At 30.7% G+C, this 19169-nt stretch overlaps 1 protein-coding gene across 2 annotated transcripts in view; it reads left to right on the plus strand.

Moving 5' to 3' along the window:
• LOC113517452 (5-hydroxytryptamine receptor) overlaps window positions 1-18631 on the plus strand; it is a 45020-nt gene extending 26389 nt beyond the window's left edge. Inside the window, exons 2-5 of one of the 2 annotated variants that reach the window (XM_026902118.3) lie at window positions 11966-12045; window positions 13603-13869; window positions 16074-16317; window positions 17599-18631. In XM_026902118.3, the coding sequence (XP_026757919.1) occupies window positions 13632-13869; window positions 16074-16317; window positions 17599-18463 (1347 nt within the window). In that variant the 5' untranslated portion in view covers window positions 11966-12045; window positions 13603-13631 and the 3' untranslated portion in view covers window positions 18464-18631. The remainder of the gene's footprint in view (window positions 1-11965; window positions 12046-13602; window positions 13870-16073; window positions 16318-17598) is intronic. The other variant, XM_031912555.2, reaches the window with a different exon arrangement.
• Window positions 18632-19169: the final 538 nt, after the last annotated feature.

A 19169-nucleotide genomic window follows, 5' to 3' on the forward strand; every position in this document is an offset into this window, starting at 1 on the left:
TATTATTTTATTGCTTGATGAACGTAGTTTAAATGCGTTTCATATTCATATTTGTGTAACAAATTGATTTATGTAAGCGGATACAGCTCCTATTTCAGTAGCAAAAAAGAAGAGGTCACACGACCAAAATGTCTTTTTAATTGCATCTGCGACAATGTATCATTGTAATGTAAAATAACAGATGTTAAATATCACTTTAATTAAATTGTATCTTTATTACGTAACTGTCTAAGTCAGATTCTAAAACTATACATCTAAGAACAACGAAATCTTTACCTGCAAAGTATTATATGATCTTATATTTATAGTAATGCTCATAGATTTTGTTTCAAAGTTTTGCAGTGTATTAATTATTCTGCGGCTAAGTAATTGGTAATATCATACAAAAGTAGTAGGTATTCTTAGATAAATAACAATACAAGTGCTTAGTTCTTTATCTTTGTAGATATACCTACCAAGTGGCCTCTTACCTTTTTATTTACGTATATCTTATTAGATGTAAAAAGAAAAATGTCGACCAACGACGACGACGACTTTTAGTAAATACTTTACTTTTAGTACTTCTATTGGAAACTTTTTAAATATATTTAATTCATATTTTCTTATTTTTTTTTTCGTCATTTCATTTAATTTCCAATTTTGAAGCTATATTATACACTTACATTGTCAATTCTAAGTCAATTTCCTTTTTGTAATGAAGATAAGGTTACCTGCCGTTTTAAAAAAAATCATTATGACTAGGTACTGCATAAACGATAACTATTATTACAGATTTTGAATGAACGTCAATGATTGAATAGTTTAAAAAGTTAGGATTAAAAATCTTACTACTTACTTACAGTTGAATCACAAAAAAAAAATTATAACAGCATTCGTACGCGTAGATTGGTGTATCAAAATAAAATATACTCATTATAATAGATTTTAAGCTGTACGTTCAGGAATACAAGTGTAAAAATTGTCCAATTATAGCTTAATGTTGGAACAAACAAACAAATTAAATTCATGAAATTATTGTTTTAGCTTCTATTCTTCTTATTAAGACTTATGTAAATTTTTCTTAAATATGTATCTACTATGTACAAACGTTGTCCTATTACACACCCACTGATTAATCACATGATATTACGAATCTGTTTATATTTCAATGTATTTTGTTTGATATACAACGCGACATAATATTTATAATAATGGACTAATTATGATTTATCTCATAATTTTAATGACTCTTATTAATTAATTAAATGACTCTTCTTAATTGCAACATCAACTTTTGTCGAAATAAGCAACAGTTGAATTTCTAAAAGGGGGGTTGAATCATAAAAATATGATTAATCAAAAATGCTTGTAATTAAGTTTACTTAAATAAATAATATTATTATTTATTTAAGTAAACGTATTAAGTACCTTTCTATATCTATCTTATTAGATGTAGAAAAAAAACTATCAACCAAATAACTTTTTGATACTTTACTTTTACTGCTTTACTTCTGTTAGAAACTTTTCAAGTAACATTCAAAATGTATTGAATTCGTATTTGTTTTTATTAGCTTTTAGTTGAATTTATATTTTTAGGGCTATTGCGGAGTTAAAATACAAATACTTTTTATGTTAGGTACTAAAAATGGCAAAAAAGCTGACGTTCCACCTGATGGAAAACGTAACCGTCGCCTATAAACGTGAATAGCATCATAGATCACATAAAACATAAATATCCAACATAAAATTATGTACAGAGCTACAAATTTGGTACTACTTGATAATTATGTCTCATAATAGATGAAATAGAACGTTTGAGCCACTAACAAAACAAATAAATTGTAAATGTTATTCTATGTAGGTATTGGAAAACAATTCATTTTACGTTTATTGACAGCCTAAGTCAGGGATTTATAACTTCGATTCAAATTACGACTACAATTCCAATCACTTATAACTTATTCGCCAATAGACTGGTGTCTGTCATGCAACAGCCGGTGTTCTCCATAAACATGAACGTTTGATTTGTCTCGTCGCCGCTTCAATAAAACAGATGGTTGAACATCTAATACTCGTAAAGCGAATTCGTGTATAATATTCCACCGTTTACGACAAATTCGACATAAATAAAAGGAAAGGAAGTAATATAGGTCTATATACTTACATATGTATTATATTCTTACATAACACTAATACATTGATAATATATAGGTGTTATATTCAAATTAGATACTGTAGTACTCTAATGTACAGAGCAATAACACCTGAATCCTCAGAAATAGCAATGCATGGGAGGTATCATGAGCGAAACAATATATTCTGTTATGTCCATAGTACTGCTCGTGTCTATAAGCCACGATTAGCACTGTCCACCAAATGGGCCGTCAGCTTGTTTGCCATTCTAAGTTGCATAAAAAAACTAGACTTTGTCAGTATGCACTGACGGGATACAGCGAGTGATAATAGGTGAGAGTGAAATTTGGTCATTTAACGTTTTTTGGTTTAACGTAACGAATTTAACAAGAAATAACCACGAAGATTTCCAAGGGGAAAAGGTGACCTTATAGTAGGTATATATTGTCAACAATGGACCGTTAAACTTGATTACTAGCAATCCCCTCTGAACTGTTGATTCTTTCTATAATTTAACCATCGTATTCGTAAAAACGTTAATTTTCTTATAAACCTATTTTAGATATTTATATATATTTATATGTGTAATATGTCCTAATTTACACACGAACCATACTGAGGTGGATTTCTAAAATAAATAAGCCATTGTGCACAAAAAATAAGGTAAAACTAAAACACGCATTACCTCACAAAATAAGCGGTGGATGTAATTCATCATGCTACAAAGGTTATAATGAAAACTTATTTCCTTTCTACAAAAATAGTATCGGAAAATAAATAGCCTCGTATCTTATTATAGGCTACAGTCGCATCTATAGTGTGTAGAGTTGTACTTACTTTCTGTAATGGCGTAAAGTTGTTAATTTAAAATTCTTATTTATTTTCATAACTTTAAGCTACACAATAGATATAAAACAGGTATATAGGAATAATTAATCTCTTATCGTTGCACCTTAATTCTCTAAAATTAATATAAATACAGTAATTGCAATATTATTATAATTGTATAGGCCACTTCTTCCTTTTCTTTCGAGTTAAAAATATTTTCTCCGTTTCAAATGTGATTCATATACAAATATGACCGTTTGAAAAGGATCTCAACGTAGTTGGTACATTATGAGAATATAAACAATTTGTTTATGTAGTAGCGATAGCCATAGATCACGTATTTTTTATATACTCTTGTTATATATACTTGCCGGCTCATAGAAAGGATGGACAACCGGATAACCCTTTCCTTATTCACACTCACTTATAACAACAGTGCTGAGGAATGTTATCTCATTTTATATGTATAGCTTTAATACTTAAATAAGGATTACATAGAATTTCACAAGAGGACCACAAAAACTGTAACAAAGAAAAACTGAGCTTCATTTCTCTCGTTTCTTTACAACTGTTATAATTCAAAACGTATTCAAACTATTACGTATATTTCAAGAGAAAATAAATAACTAACGAGGTATTTAAAAGAATTCGTAATAAAAAAGGAAGAAAATTTTCTTATATCCATAATGCGTACATTTTGTTTTCCACATTTAAAAAAAATTAATATGCACATTATACACCGTCGATTATGAATGACTTCTCTTAAAACTTGCTTAAAAAACTGGGTTTTTATTTATTTACTCAATATTTATATAGTTAGTGCATTTCCTATTTTGGTAACCTATTTCGATATTTTATATAAATGCATGTATTTTGTAAAGTTTCCCATTTATTTTAAAGTACTGCCACAAACCTACTCCGTTTATCCCATAGTTGAAAACCCCCTTTAGGTATTATGCTCACCATGTGTACTTTTTAACCGACTTCAAAAAGAAGTAGGTTCTCCATTCAGTTGTATTTTTTCTGTTTGTTACCTCATTAATCCATCAGACGTAGACCGACTTGAAAAATCCTTTTTCATCTGAAAGGATATACTTACAGATGTAAAAATAAATTTTATTAAAACAATTCAGTAGTTTAATTTTTAGATCAAAATGACTACAATAAAATAGGCTTTGCTACAATTGATATACAATCTTTAATTATTATATACATGAAATTAAAGGAATAAATAACCAAAGTGATCCCTGCGTTGTAATATCAGGTAGGTACTAATGATATTTCAGTATCGACAAGTCAACTGCAACCCCGCTGGGAAAGAAATGGAGGGCAATGGCAGGCTTTTACGGAGTACCGTTTACTTACGAGAGTGAAACTGAGTTATTTAATTCAAGTACACGAAGGTATCTACTGACAGAAACCACTTTAAACATTTTCCTATTTTAGAACGGAAATTGATTTTATAACTAGTAACATTACCTCCGGGATGTACTTACTTTAAATTTTGTATCTTATGTTGATAAATATATTAATTAATAAGGTAATATTTTATATATAATACATGTATACAGATGATAAAACAGGGAAATATTTATTAGTGACACTACTAATTCACTGTAACTATTTCTTTATAACATAATATATTTCTCAATAACCTACAGTTACGATATGTTTAATATCTTGCGACCTATTCTTCCATAAAAAATGTTGTGTAATATTTGTATAAAAATAACGAAGTAAACTAGAGACAATGACATGTCACCAATTTAACAACTTTAAAAAATTATATTTATCTGTATGTTTTTATCGTATATATAAAATTAAAATATGAAATTTTACAATAGAGTAAATAGGTAAGTATAATTCCAACCTAAAAACTGCTATGGCTATATTTTATTGGACTCATAGATTGAAGAGTAGTTTGACTTCTTATAATGACGTCACATTAAATATACAATATGTAGGTTGTTGTTTATTGTTAAATATATTATTTTCTTAGGTAGCTCCTATTTGCATAATACATTATACAAATTATTATATTTTCTCTCTGTTATGTTAATTTCGACCACCGTACGCATAGACTAAAGAATGTAATAAAATACAAGTCACTATGCAATCAATAGATAATAATTATAAATATCTAATGACTTCAATGTTTATTCCAATGTTTACTCAATTAAAAATAATAACGAACCGATTTGAATGTAGCTATAAATATTGATTAGCAAAGAAATGTGATAGACATTATCTACAGTCATTAATCTAAATATGAAAACAAACGTAACGCGTGTGACGACATATGAATACCTTTTTCCGGGTTTTGACCTATAAGCATTTATTAAATATATATTGAACAAGGGCATAGAAAACTAAATTAAAAGTGTCAATTTGTACTCGTATCTGTATTTTTGTTATTTATTTATTTACACTTTATAGTATCATTTATTAACACGTTTATAAAAATTCAGTTAATCGCGGATGTAACAGCTAAATGAATTTTAAATTTCAACTGACAATTTTTACTATATCCTGCACATAAGATGGCCTCAGTTACAATCAGCTTGCATTTAAATTAATAACAAAGTTTCATTTTTTTTACTCCTTACAGTCTAAAAATATAAGTAACTATCTATCTATCTAAATAATTTACAAATAACGTATTTAAATGCGATATTTTATAAGCATGATATTGTACCCTGTGATATCCTTAGTACTGTTCTTGTATATAGTGCGATTAACACTTGTCGATTATCACTGGAAAGTGATAGAAATCAAGTAGACCACCAGCTTGTTTGCTATAGAAAGATTTTTTAAAAATTACTAATAAATAATCTTGTCCAATCCACAAAATTTCTACAGGATACCACAATTTGTATTTTAATATAATTAAATTTGTTTTTGTGTAAGTGTTTACATTTATTGTCAGTTATAAACAGAGTAAACGAGCCTGTACATCGGGCGCCGAAAGCTGTTCAAAGCCGCCACACCGCTTTGAAATAAACCAATAATTCTATGAACGATTGCCATAAACATCTACAAATGCTGAAGCATTTCTGTTCTTCACTAAATTTGTCTAAGTAAACTTGGAGCTCACTGGGTAGTCTTTGTCTTTTAACAGTTTGATTGTATGTACACACTGCTCAATTATTCGTCGCTAACAACTAACAAACTCAAAATTATAATTATTAAATCTTCTAAAGTATTTTAATATAAATATTATTGTAAATCCGTTTTAAGCTCTATAATAAATACAAAATAATTAAAAGTATTATCAAACTAAATTACAAGAAACTTAATAACCTTAACTAATCAATCTGTATTAATTGTATATATATATATATATATATATATATATATATATATATATATATATATATATATATATATATATATATATATATATATATATATATATATATATATATATATATATATATATATATATATATATGTATTTATTTATTTTTGTATAACACTTGTAATAGTAAGTGCATAGTATTATCATGTATTATTAGTTAGAAGGTGAGATTTATCCTGTATGTTAGCAGGTAGCCTGTTCCACAGTTGCGCAGCACGAAATAAGAAGAAATTTAAAAAAAATCTTATGTAAAACTTTAGGTCAAAATTTACTTTGAATTATTTTCCTTTGGAGTCGAGACATAGTTCAAAGACTATTGTATAATACATTTTGTATCAAATGGTTCTCTAAACGTATACCTAAACAAATTCGTAGTAAGTATATCGACAAAGGAGCTCATGATTAAAAGGTGTACGTGAAAAACGATTGTTTGGCCATTTTTTTAACCTAGCCTTATATAATTTAAGCACGCAATACAAAGCGAAAATATCAATACAAATATTTATTTGACATACATAGGTAATATGACCTTATATTAACCTAAGATATCGTTCAATAGGCTCAATATAAAAATAATTAATAAAGGATATGCTACGGTTGTACGGACATGTGGAAAGAATTTTCGATATTATGATACTCGTATTTGGTCATATACCAACTTTCACGGTATATAGATGAACGTTTTTGTGATAAAAGAAAATGATATTTATTGGTCGTCGTTCTTACATTTTCTAGAATATTCAGCAAATAAATAGTATTCTTATATACACTACCGGGATTTAACGCAAAGAAAAATTTTTGCATATAAAGAAGTATGTAGTTACTAGGTCTACTATTTACCTTCAAAAATTTTTTATCGCGTTAACACCCGATAGTATATTTAAAATTTATGTAAACAATGCAACAGTTAAAAATTAACTAAACAAAGTAAGTGGTAAACTCTGTAAATTCACCACTTTTTAAGTGGTATTATACAAACAGAACCTACCACAAAAAAACGCAATCATTTTTGCCTACGCTTCTTGTCTGTATCAATTTAGTTTATTTTCTATCACAATATTATTGGCATCTCTGAATCTGTAAATAAATCCATGTTGCGTCACCTGTCATAAAGTTATAAGCAGTATTCGCCGTGAAATATTGTACGAATTATGCACAAATCATCACTGGCGTATTTCTGTTCTGCTATATATAATATGAATAATTCGACGAAATAAATTTGACCAACATTTGAATAGTGTTGATAAATGTCATCTAGTCTCTCATCACGACAGCTGATGTTTCTTCAATTAGCCGTCTGACAGTAGCCAAAAGTTGCTACGTAATTGCAGATGAAGGCCGAGCTGAGAAACAATGTGCTCAGGTGCGGTGTTTTCCTTCCAAAAGCATTTTGAAATTGAGCAGTGCATTATAGCGCAGGAAGGGAATTTTTGAATATACACAACCACGGTTTAATATTCAACGTGAATAATGAACTTCAATTTGTATTATATAAACACTTATTTGTATAAAGGTTCTTAGAAAAAAATATACTTTTAATATTGTTAATTATTATTTTATTATTTGCAAATCAGTAACTAATATTTCAATGTGAGAACATACTAAATAAACGAACTAGCAATTTAAAAAATATGTCGTTGTAAAGATGAGAAAAAATTACTGCTACTCGTATGTTAGTTAGAATACGTGGTACATATGTGTTATAAGTGTGAATAAAACTAGAGATTTATGTGTAGAAGTCTTTAGTACACAGTTCTTTTTCCATACATACTATTGCATGCATACAAATGTAATTGGATTCTTTTATAATATTCATAAATACAAAATTTCTTAAGAGATTTAGATTTTTAGTATCTTCCCATATAAAATATTCTAAAAGATTTTCTATCATTTTGCTGACAGCTTAAATACCTGACTACAAAACGAAGTGCTATCGCCTTGTATCTCGCTGATACATAAACAGCTACGTTATTGACGTTTGAAACATTCATATTGATTAGCCTAAAGAAAAAACGTGGACAACTTTCACTTGTACGTATTTTAGTTAATAGAGAGGAAATTTTCCATTGTCAATATTAGATAAAGGAGCAACTTTAAATAATATAAGACCATAAAACAATAATGGAATTCCTTCTAATCAACTATATCTTCATAAACATAACCTAACCTTACTGAAATTTCTCGTATGGTTCTGATATGTATAGTGACAGTAAAAAAAGTAATAAAGGATAAAGGAGTCGTGGGCGAAGGTAAAAACACAAAATAACGGCTGACGACGAGAAAATTATACAAACTGTTTTTTTCTATTGCAATACCTTACTGCAAATAATTCAATAAGAGCAATGGCGTGATGATTTATGGAGTACGTAGATCTTGGATTTCCAACAGGAGCTATACTACCCTCCCAGCGGGCGCTGGAGGGTGCTTCTAAGGGGGTTGTACCGTAACCAAAAGAAAATGAAAGCTCTAGTTGCCATAGTATATCTACCTATTTTACTTATAAAAATACCAGAACAAAATACATTAATAATACCTTTTGTTTTAATAAAATTCAACTAAAAGACGTTGTTAATTGTCACGATAAGAGCTATGAATTAAAGGTACAATTTAGAAACCGATGTTGAGTGTTCTGGCCTCAAAAATCAATACCAGCCTCCACCATCGCAATAAATTCGAGACAAATCTTTCCTAATGTATCTTAAGCTTTATGTACAGTGTAAATAATAGTGTAAAATGCTACACAGTATGAAGATTAAATTGTAATTTATGTAGACAAATTTATACGTAGATTTTCGCGTCAATTATTTTATATTTATTTAACATAACATCGATTAAAATAAAATTTCGAATATATAAAAACTCATCTATAATACAAACATTATATAGTTAGTATTAATACAAATTGAATAATCAATCACTAATACTTACTGCAAAAGTACAAAATTGTATACGTCCATTAAATTGAACCATTGCCTTTGCATTATAAATGTATTCATTTGCAGTTGGAATTTATTAATACTTTATATAGTTTTCAGAGTTATACAGGAAATTAAATGGTACCATTATCAATAATTACTGATAGAAACGACTATTATCATTGGCATCGACAGCGGTGATGGATTTAAAACTAAATAATAATATTCTTATTTATTAGTATTCAATTTATTTGTAACAAGCCAAAATAGTTAGCGCTAGTAAAATATAATGTTGTTTAAACATGAAAACTAGTGACAGGGAGCTCATTCCATGACTTAAGCGTTCGTAAGAGGAAACATCTCTGAAATTACTCTGTACGTGATCATCCAGGCTCTATGATATGGAGTGAACTCCCCGTCAGTGGCGAGCTGTAGGATAGTAGAAGTGGCCATGGGCATCATATTGAGCAGTTCCACTGAGCATAGTCCATTTACAAGCAATAGAAGCCAAACCTCTCCTAAGATTTAAAGGTTCGCTACCACTTGTAAACCTGAAATCATCGACAATTCTTATAGCTCGTCATTGCACTGAGTCGCAGAGTTCAAGCTGGTATCTAGGTGCTCCCACCCATAAAATACAACTATAGAACAAGGCGTATAAACCACAAATAGCAAATTATACATTCGCCCATAGTTCAACCTCTAGATATGTAACCAAACAATAATTAGGTAGATATTATGTGATGATATATATGACATGAGCATACCTATATGACATATAGTATGTATGTATGTATGTAAGTTTATACATTCCAAAGTTGTTGTCCTAACTAGAGTGTTAAAAATCAGACATCGAATTAGAGTGACCCAAAGGTCAATAGAGTTTCGTGACGTGAATATTTAAAGAGGGAGAGAAAATTGAGTAAACGTTGAATTAAGGAAAGCCAAAAGTCGCTGAAATCGGTATATACGTGTCAATATAAAAGGTCTTTCATTGTGTGGATCTATACTTGCATTAAAATACTAGTGTTATTTCACCTTACCTAAGTACCTACATCTATGAATATATATATATATATATATATATATATATATATATATATATATATATATATATAATGCTAACTAGTAAAACATCTGAAGATCCAAGAAGACTGGCAAATATCTAGACCAACTTTTATATAGATAATCGGTAATAATTTTATAGATATATGATAATAATAAGAATGTGTATTTAATGCCGGGTTCGACTCCGTCTGGATAGACGTAGTGTTTTCTGAAAAGTAAAGTCAAGTATATTAAATTTGTTTCGATTTAAAGAGTATCGAACTTGTTTCAATACTTAGCACTGGGTTGTGGACGGTCCAAGTTTTTGTGTTAACTTCATATTCTTTTAGGCTATTGCGATAATTACAATCCGGAATTGGACACAAAAGTCACGTTCCGACTAATAATATGTCACATAATACTTCCTCCCTCTCCTTCCATTTTCTTCGGTTTATATAAATACCGTGCAGACTATACATCACCACGTAGCTTTTTTCGCTTTGCAACGCGCTTCAGGGGATATATATATATATATATATATATATATATATATATATACATTTAATACAAGTAGTATACATATGTTGTAGACAGATTACCAGAGAGTAACATTAGTAGTAACCGCTGTTTCATAAAATATGTATCTACATAATGACGAGTCGATGTTGTACTACAAGACATTTAATGCATATCGACATTTTTAGAACCTGTACCTATAGTCACTCACAATTCTATGTACCTTGGTGTTGTCTTAAAAGATTATAAAATATACGATTATATAACTTGAAATAGCAAACAAGCCGACGGTTCACTTGATAGAAAATGGCAACAAGTAAATCACACTGTGATGTTTCTGGTAAAGATAATGGATCGATTCTGAAGCACTATTTGTATAAACCTATCTATAAAATTAAAATTTTAATTTAATATCACCGTGAAATCTGTATTTTAGGACGAATATAAACAATTTTCTAATATATATAAATTCAACTTTTTATAATTTTAGTTTATGATGGCGCATAAAACAGTAGTTTCGCGATATTGTTAAATTAAAACATTAAGTTAAAAGATAGGTTTAGAAATGGCGTTTCAGAATCGGTCCCATTCTTGGAAACCAAGGCCTCTTTTTTAATGAATGTAAACGTGACTGGTTTTATCTAAAAAAATTTATTCCTACTTTATCAAATGAAAATTGCATCAGAAATTTTAGCAATCATCTTAACAAAAATGTAATATAGTAAGGGTGGGATAATAACGAGGGAGCTTGTTAGGCATATAATTTAGCCCTAACAAGAATGAATGCGTCATGAATATGGAAGCTATTGCGAAACAAGTAGATATATGACATCGCAATATATTATCATACATCTTTTTAAATAAAATGACATAAATTTTAATACTTACATTATAATAATATAAAAACATATTACTACAGTACGTTTCAACAGAATTTAATAAAAATGTAAACAAACGAATAATTAATTCGACTATAACACAATCTATTGATGTTATATTAATATCGATGTTTATATTTGTTACTAATTTTATTTAGAAAATTTTTGTGATTACTTTAATAAAAATTGTTTAGCTATTCATTAATTTCTATTGAAACAGAGTACATTATTATCAACTATACTATGTATCTACTACTTTTATACTTACTTTTTACACAAACATAATTATTGACAATGCGCTTTCTTTTCAGATTGTAACGTAAGCAATAATATAAAGTAGAAATGGCGGAGCGAGCTGTAAACTACTTCTTCCGAAAATACAACACCAATAGTGAGTATAGAATTAGATACGGTACCAAAATAATAGGTTTGGTAGTAATAATAATACTACGTTTTAGTTTTTATCTTGAAAATTATGTTTAAAAGATGTTTTTTTTAAAGGATGATAATTAAATAGTAAGCCTGCCCGTACTATAGGTATACACTGGCGGGGCACCAGTGAGTGATGATCAGTGAGTATGAAAAGGCAAGTCAGTTAGCCCATCGTGATGAATTCAACGATAAATTAATCACGATAGTTTCCAGAGGGAATCGCGTGGAGGTCGACCTGATAGGGTATATCGATAACACTGAAACTAACCTCCCCATTACTAATAATCCCTTCCCCTCTTTTAAATGATGTTTAAGTTATATGTATACATATAATATGTATGTATTAAATTTATGAAAAAAATGCATTTAAGTACCATAACTGCTTAGTTTAGGACTAAACGGCGCTAAGTAATATATCCAGTGGTATTTATTTATTATTACTTAAATAAGGGATGATTGTTGGGGCAGATGGGCAAACAAATACCTAAGCTTTGTAAACTAAGTAAAAGAATCTTTTTGATACCCTTCTTATAATAAATCCTGAATAAACTATTTGCGAAAAAACTATCATGAGTAAGTTAGTGAAAATATTCGTATATATTTTTTTTATTATTTCCCCAAAAAGCAGTAAACTCTTGAACTTTCCAATTCGTTTTCCGTAACTAAGTCCCGAGCGAAAAATCAAAGTGAATTGGAATGCGGTTTCGTATTTCGATTTTTATAGAATTTTTGCGTAGTTCAGTGCAGGTTGTGAAGCGCGTACGAATTGCCTTATAAAATTAATAAAATGAATATTCATTTTTATTTCAACCAATATATCAGTGAGTTCAAATTTTGTTTTCATTCTCAGTATTTTCAAACAACAATAAATATTAATGCTTATATAATATACCTACATGATAAAACATCATGGTAGCTATGCATTATCGTGCTTTCATTTCTAAAGAAGGAAATAAACCCATCGAAATAGATATCTCCAAAATTTCCTTTGACACTTGCAGCACTTAATTCTTATTTTATTTGTCAAGGCTGCTTTATCATAATATTCATTTACAGAATGTTACTTGATAATAAGATATTTTCTATCCATTTATTGAATTACATCAGAGTTTTTTTTCTTTTACTCTGTTTTTATTGAACTCGGCACTCTATATATAGCGGTATTGCAATGCTGCTATATGGCATTGCGATAGAAACAATTATTTTAAATTGTACCTATTTGTAAACACGATTGTATCGATTATGATATGATTTTAAAATACTTGCACATAGTTTTACAGCATTGTCTTTTTTTTTATTAATACACTGTATTTATATTGGTTGTATATTTAACATAATTTTCAGGTCAGATTATTACTATTGTTAAAATTCACATGTAAATATTGCAGAACTAAGTGCAAGCATTTTAAATAATATCTTAGAATCAATACAATGGAGTTTCATCAAGAAGTAGGAACACCGACCAAGAATTATATTTACGATTGGTCTGCAAATTGTTTCAAGCAAGTTTTCTTAGTAGTTGGCGTGGAGACACGGTGAGGGGGCATGGAGGGCGCGGACGGTCGTGATGAGTTGCTGGAGTGGGAGACGCTGTATATGCGCCTGCCGGTGCACAACTTCACATGGAACGCGACGGAGTGGAATCCCAGCGTCTGGAACTCCACCGTGGTGCCGAATTCCACTTGGGAGGGAGCGTCCGCGCCCTTCGATTCGCCTGCCGCGCTGGTTCGCGCTGCTGCCAAGGCCGTCGTTCTGGGCCTGCTTATTCTCGCTACTGTAGTTGGTAAATATCATGTTTTATTTTAAAACATACTAATATTTGTCATTACTAACGACTTGTCAACTATTTACTTGCGTGCCTGATTATTTTATGTTATGATAATTACAAATCGATTTTTGTTAATACTATTTTAGTCGAAAGTATTTTCTGTCAGTTTTGTTGAATATTAATTTTAGAAAGTAGTTTTGATGAAAAAGCTTATGAAATGAAAAAAATAAAATAATATTTCTTAAATAATTGCTATTACTGCAAACATAAATTTTAATGCTAAATTAAACCCAGTAGATCTCGCTCTTACATGATGTACCTATCTACAAGATAAACATTTGTATGATAATTTCATCCCGGAAAATGAAGTATTTCCCATAATAAAGACATAAAGATACAATCTAAGATATATTTACACAATAGCAATAGCATATATTAATTTGTAAAGTTTAATACCAGAAAAATATAAATACAAAACGTTACAATAAAAACAAAATAATAGAGTAGGTAAGATTATTTAATAATCTATTCTTATAAATAGATGTGCCTCATCGTATCTCGAAGCCGTGATATGTTTAGAGTGTTACTTCGTATTTCAAACATGATGTTGATGAGACTGACGGTAACGTATACACTATATCTATGATAAGGTCATATCTACTTACTTATAAATAATGTTTTGATCTATTGAACAGTATTTTAAAAGCTATTTTACATTAGGTATGCTAGATTATTTTTTTAATGGTAGTTCCATCTGGGCTATTGATTAACGCTAGAAGGACAACAGTGACGCGTGATAGATGACAATGAAGTCAGATCAGTTGATGTATATTGACAAATTCACAAAGAGTTAACTACGATTTCTATTATTTTCTTTTTTATATTTGTGATTAGGTAAATCTATCTACTGTAGCTTCATGTAATAAGGTCATAATGGGTTATGTAAACATCAAAACAGGGGTGAGCGTGAGTCTTATGTAACCAATGGAATAATAAAAATATTAACAATAATCTTTCTTTTCTCACACATAAACAAAACAAAGCACAGCATTTACAAATAAAATTGACACAATTTATGAAAGAGACGGGAGAATTTCTTAGCTTGCTCTTATCAATGATAACTGCATAGTTACAACCTAGTAGAAGAAATTATAAACTCAAGTAATACAGATTATTTAATCTCATCATTGTAGGTACGTATCTAAGAACAATAACAGTCACATCTATCAAACATTTATTATTTATTGTTTTCGTTTCTTTAATTAAAGACCGCATATTTTCATCATCATTAATCATCCCTGATAATTGCAATAATTTCTTTGAGAAAATGTTCAGTTTTATTAATACTATCAACAACTTAAATATATAGTAATGAGTTTCGAGTAGTATTACAGATAATATAATACTAGTTGTACTGTATTTAATATATAGGTATAATGTGATGACAACTGTATGCGGGTATAAAATTATACCTTTGTTTTGTACATACCATATACCTACCGTAAAACAATTTTGATTTAAAAACTAATCTTCTGAACAGATTTTAATAAAATTTCTATGGAACTAATCTGTAAATATATCCTCTCAGGTAAAAAGATAATTTTCCTAATCACTTTATAACTAACGGAATTATGAGGTAACAAATATAAGAAAAAAATACAACAGAATTGCGGATGTCTTTTTGAAGTCGGTTTAAAAGACTGAAATGTACGTATCCCGTTTGTATAGTACCAATAAATAACCTTAAAGATATCCGCACCTGCAAAATGAAACAGTCATTAGCGTCGTAACAATGTTTGTAGGTATCTCAAGGACACTGCTACACAAAGTAATTTTTTTAATGTAATTTTTTAATAGCATATACCCATAATTTTGTCCACGTGACCGGTATATGTACACTGACCGAGATAAAAAGTAGCCTATCTCCGTTTCCATTGTATACAGAATTTCATAGTGATGAGTTAGGTCGTTAAGACGCCAAGAGGTAACAAACAAAGAAATTCCCTTTTTTATTTATAATATTAAGATAATATCATTGGCTACATATAAAGGGGGATATCTCTATACAGACGTATAGTAAGTATTAGGTTACTCGAAAATTCACCATCCTAATCCGATTATAATAACTCCATTCACAATCGACAGGGTTTACCCCGAGTTGGTTCCATATTTATAAGTTATTTATTTATATGTATATATAAAATGCATATTTTCCCCAGGTAATGTATTCGTGATAGCAGCAATATTGTTGGAGAGACATTTGCGTAGCGCAGCAAACCAGCTGATCCTATCCTTGGCGGTGGCCGATCTGCTGGTGGCATGCCTGGTGATGCCGCTGGGAGCCGTGTACGAGGTCGCGCAGCGCTGGACGCTGGGACCTGAACTCTGTGACATGTGGACCTCGGGAGATGTTTTGTGCTGTACTGCCTCCATTCTTCATCTCGTTGCTATTGCACTTGATAGGTATGGATTATAATTTATAATTTATCTATTTTCATATCCGGCTTTATATAGAATGGGCTGTTATATATCCCCTAACTTGCCTCCTATCGTCAAATATGTACACGCAATTGCCCAATATAGCAGGCATCGCACCACCCGTATCAAATAGCGAAGACGGGATCCCTAAACAAATGCAACAACAACAAAAAAAAAATACAGAATAGGCAGAACAAAGTAAATACGAATAGTATCTATTGTTATATAATATGCATTGCTTTATCTACCGTAATAATTTATCAGAGAGAGACTTTCTACATTACTTTTTTATGTTGCCAAGCAGTTGCATTTGCATGACAATGTTTCGCTTTGAAAGATAAGATACAGCGGGTATCGAAGAAATAAACTTAGTCCTCAGGAACAGTGGCCTATGGAAGGTACTATGATTATCACAGTATATTATGCGAAGTGCACTGTGCCATATCTATAAGTAAATTATTCTAATTTATATATAATATATAATAATTTTAAATATTTTTTTAGGTAGGCCTTCGACTTCATAATCATTCCACGTTACTTAAATAAATTGATGCATAAAACGCATACCATTTCCAAAAACTGATACACTCTTCCCTTAAATACTGTTATTTAATAAATATAATAAATGAGATAATACTCTCATCTTATGATATCAGTTTTAAATAACAACGCCAATAACGAATGAACAGTTTACTTTCTTATCATATTTGACAATCAATAGAACTTAGAACTTTCTATACATTGATGATTTATTTCCCTCTGAATTATGTATAAGGTTTGTAAGGAAAAGTTGTTAAAGGAATAAGAAAGTCACATTTACGCATTGTTATTTACATCAGTTAACTATATATTGGTGCATATTTATAATATTGGTATAGAGTTAGCAATAAAAAAATGTTATCATTGGTATACCTATGTTAAGTTTCATTTTCTATTGAAGTCAATTTCTTTAAGAGTTACAAATCAAAGCTTAAGAAAAGGTCTCTCTGTCATTTAGCCAGAAGTTTACATTATAAGATTGTGTTCCGCAAAAAAAATCAATTTCAATTATGACAAACCCAATAATTTTTATTTAAAAACTAAACTACTTAACTGATTTTGATAAAATTTCTATGGAACCATTTATAAGTACAACTTTTGAAATAAAAAAATCCAAATCGGTTTACAACTGACGAAATTATGACGTAACAAACATATAAAAAAATACAACCGAATTGAGAACTTCCTTTTTTTTTAAATTGACTGAAAATAAGTTTATTGTTTCAGATACCGGGCTGTGACTAATATTGACTATATACATGCGCGAACGGCGCGACGAGTGGGTTACATGATTGCTTGTGTATGGATCGTAAGTTTCTTAGTGTGCATCGCCCCACTGCTGGGGTGGAAAGACCCCGATTGGAATCGACGTGTCTCCGAAGATTTGCGCTGTGTCGTGAGTCAAGATGTCGGATACCAAATATTTGCAACAGCTTCATCGTTTTACGTACCAGTATTAGTAATATTAATACTTTACTGGCGAATATATCAAACTGCCAGAAAGAGAATACGCCGGCGCAGGGGAGCCACGGCTCGCGGTGGAGTGGGCCCGCCGCCCGTGCCCTCTGGTGGAGCGCTGGTCGCAGCCGGTGGTAGCGGTGGGATCGCGGCAGCCGTAGTCGCCGTTATCGGTCGACCCCTGCCCACGATATCTGAAACGACAACAACGGGTTTCACAAACGTGTCATCGAATAACACAAGTCCTGAAAAGCAATCTTGCGCCAATGGTCTAGAGGCCGACCCCCCAACTACTGGTTACGGTGCAGTGGCGGCCGCTTATTATCCCACACTGGTACGGCGCAAGCCGAAAGAGGCCGCTGACTCTAAAAGAGAAAGGAAAGCGGCAAAAACATTGGCAATAATTACCGGTGCGTTTGTAGCGTGCTGGCTTCCGTTTTTTGTGCTGGCCATCCTGGTGCCGACGTGCGACTGCGAAGTGAGTCCGGTACTGACGTCGCTGTCGCTGTGGCTGGGCTACTTCAACTCTGCACTGAATCCCGTCATCTACACGGTGTTTAGTCCAGAGTTCCGGCACGCATTCCAGCGACTGCTGTGTGGTCGCCGTACGCGCCGCCGTCGGGCGCCCCCGTAGCCTCCCTTCCTTCCCAACCATCACCCCTACCTGACTGACCTCGTTTAGCTCGATACATTATGTTACCTTGTTACAATTTTCAGAGATATATTTACACCCCTTTATTTTTTGTACGTAATGAATGTGAATACGAGTAACTGTCTAGTAAATAAATTCTCATAAACAATTGTAGTTTTATTAAAGTTTACGTCCACATAATTTTCAATAAAATCTTTACTTAATTATTTTAATATCAACAAAGTATTTTATATCTGCCTAATTAACCTCAATAAATCACATGATCTTACAAAACGAATATCCACGAATTTTTATCAGCATTATTATTTTTAAAATATAACAATTAAAAGTAGAGTTTAGACAAGATCACGTCTACGTCGCCTCGAGATACTTATTGCTCTACTAAATTATGTTAATGAGTTTCTAAAGTAACCTTCCTTTCACTAATTGGAAATTCACAATTTCTCTATCTGTCTTGTCATAATATTTTATTTTAGAAGCAGTCAATTCTAGAATAGTAAAAGAATAATTATTATGTTATTCCATAGACGCTCATTAGAAGAGCAGAAAATAAAATTTAAAACAATATATGTATGTATAAAACAATATGGCTATAAAAGCTGTCAGTACGTCAGCAATATATTATTTATACTACAAGTTACAAATATGTTATAAGTGTTACAAATCACTTTTAACAGACTTATGACAG

Source organism: Galleria mellonella, unplaced genomic scaffold (genome assembly GCF_026898425.1).
Source record: "Galleria mellonella isolate WM207_F2 unplaced genomic scaffold, CSIRO_AGI_GalMel_v1 utg223, whole genome shotgun sequence".
NCBI lineage: Eukaryota > Metazoa > Arthropoda > Insecta > Lepidoptera > Pyralidae > Galleria > Galleria mellonella.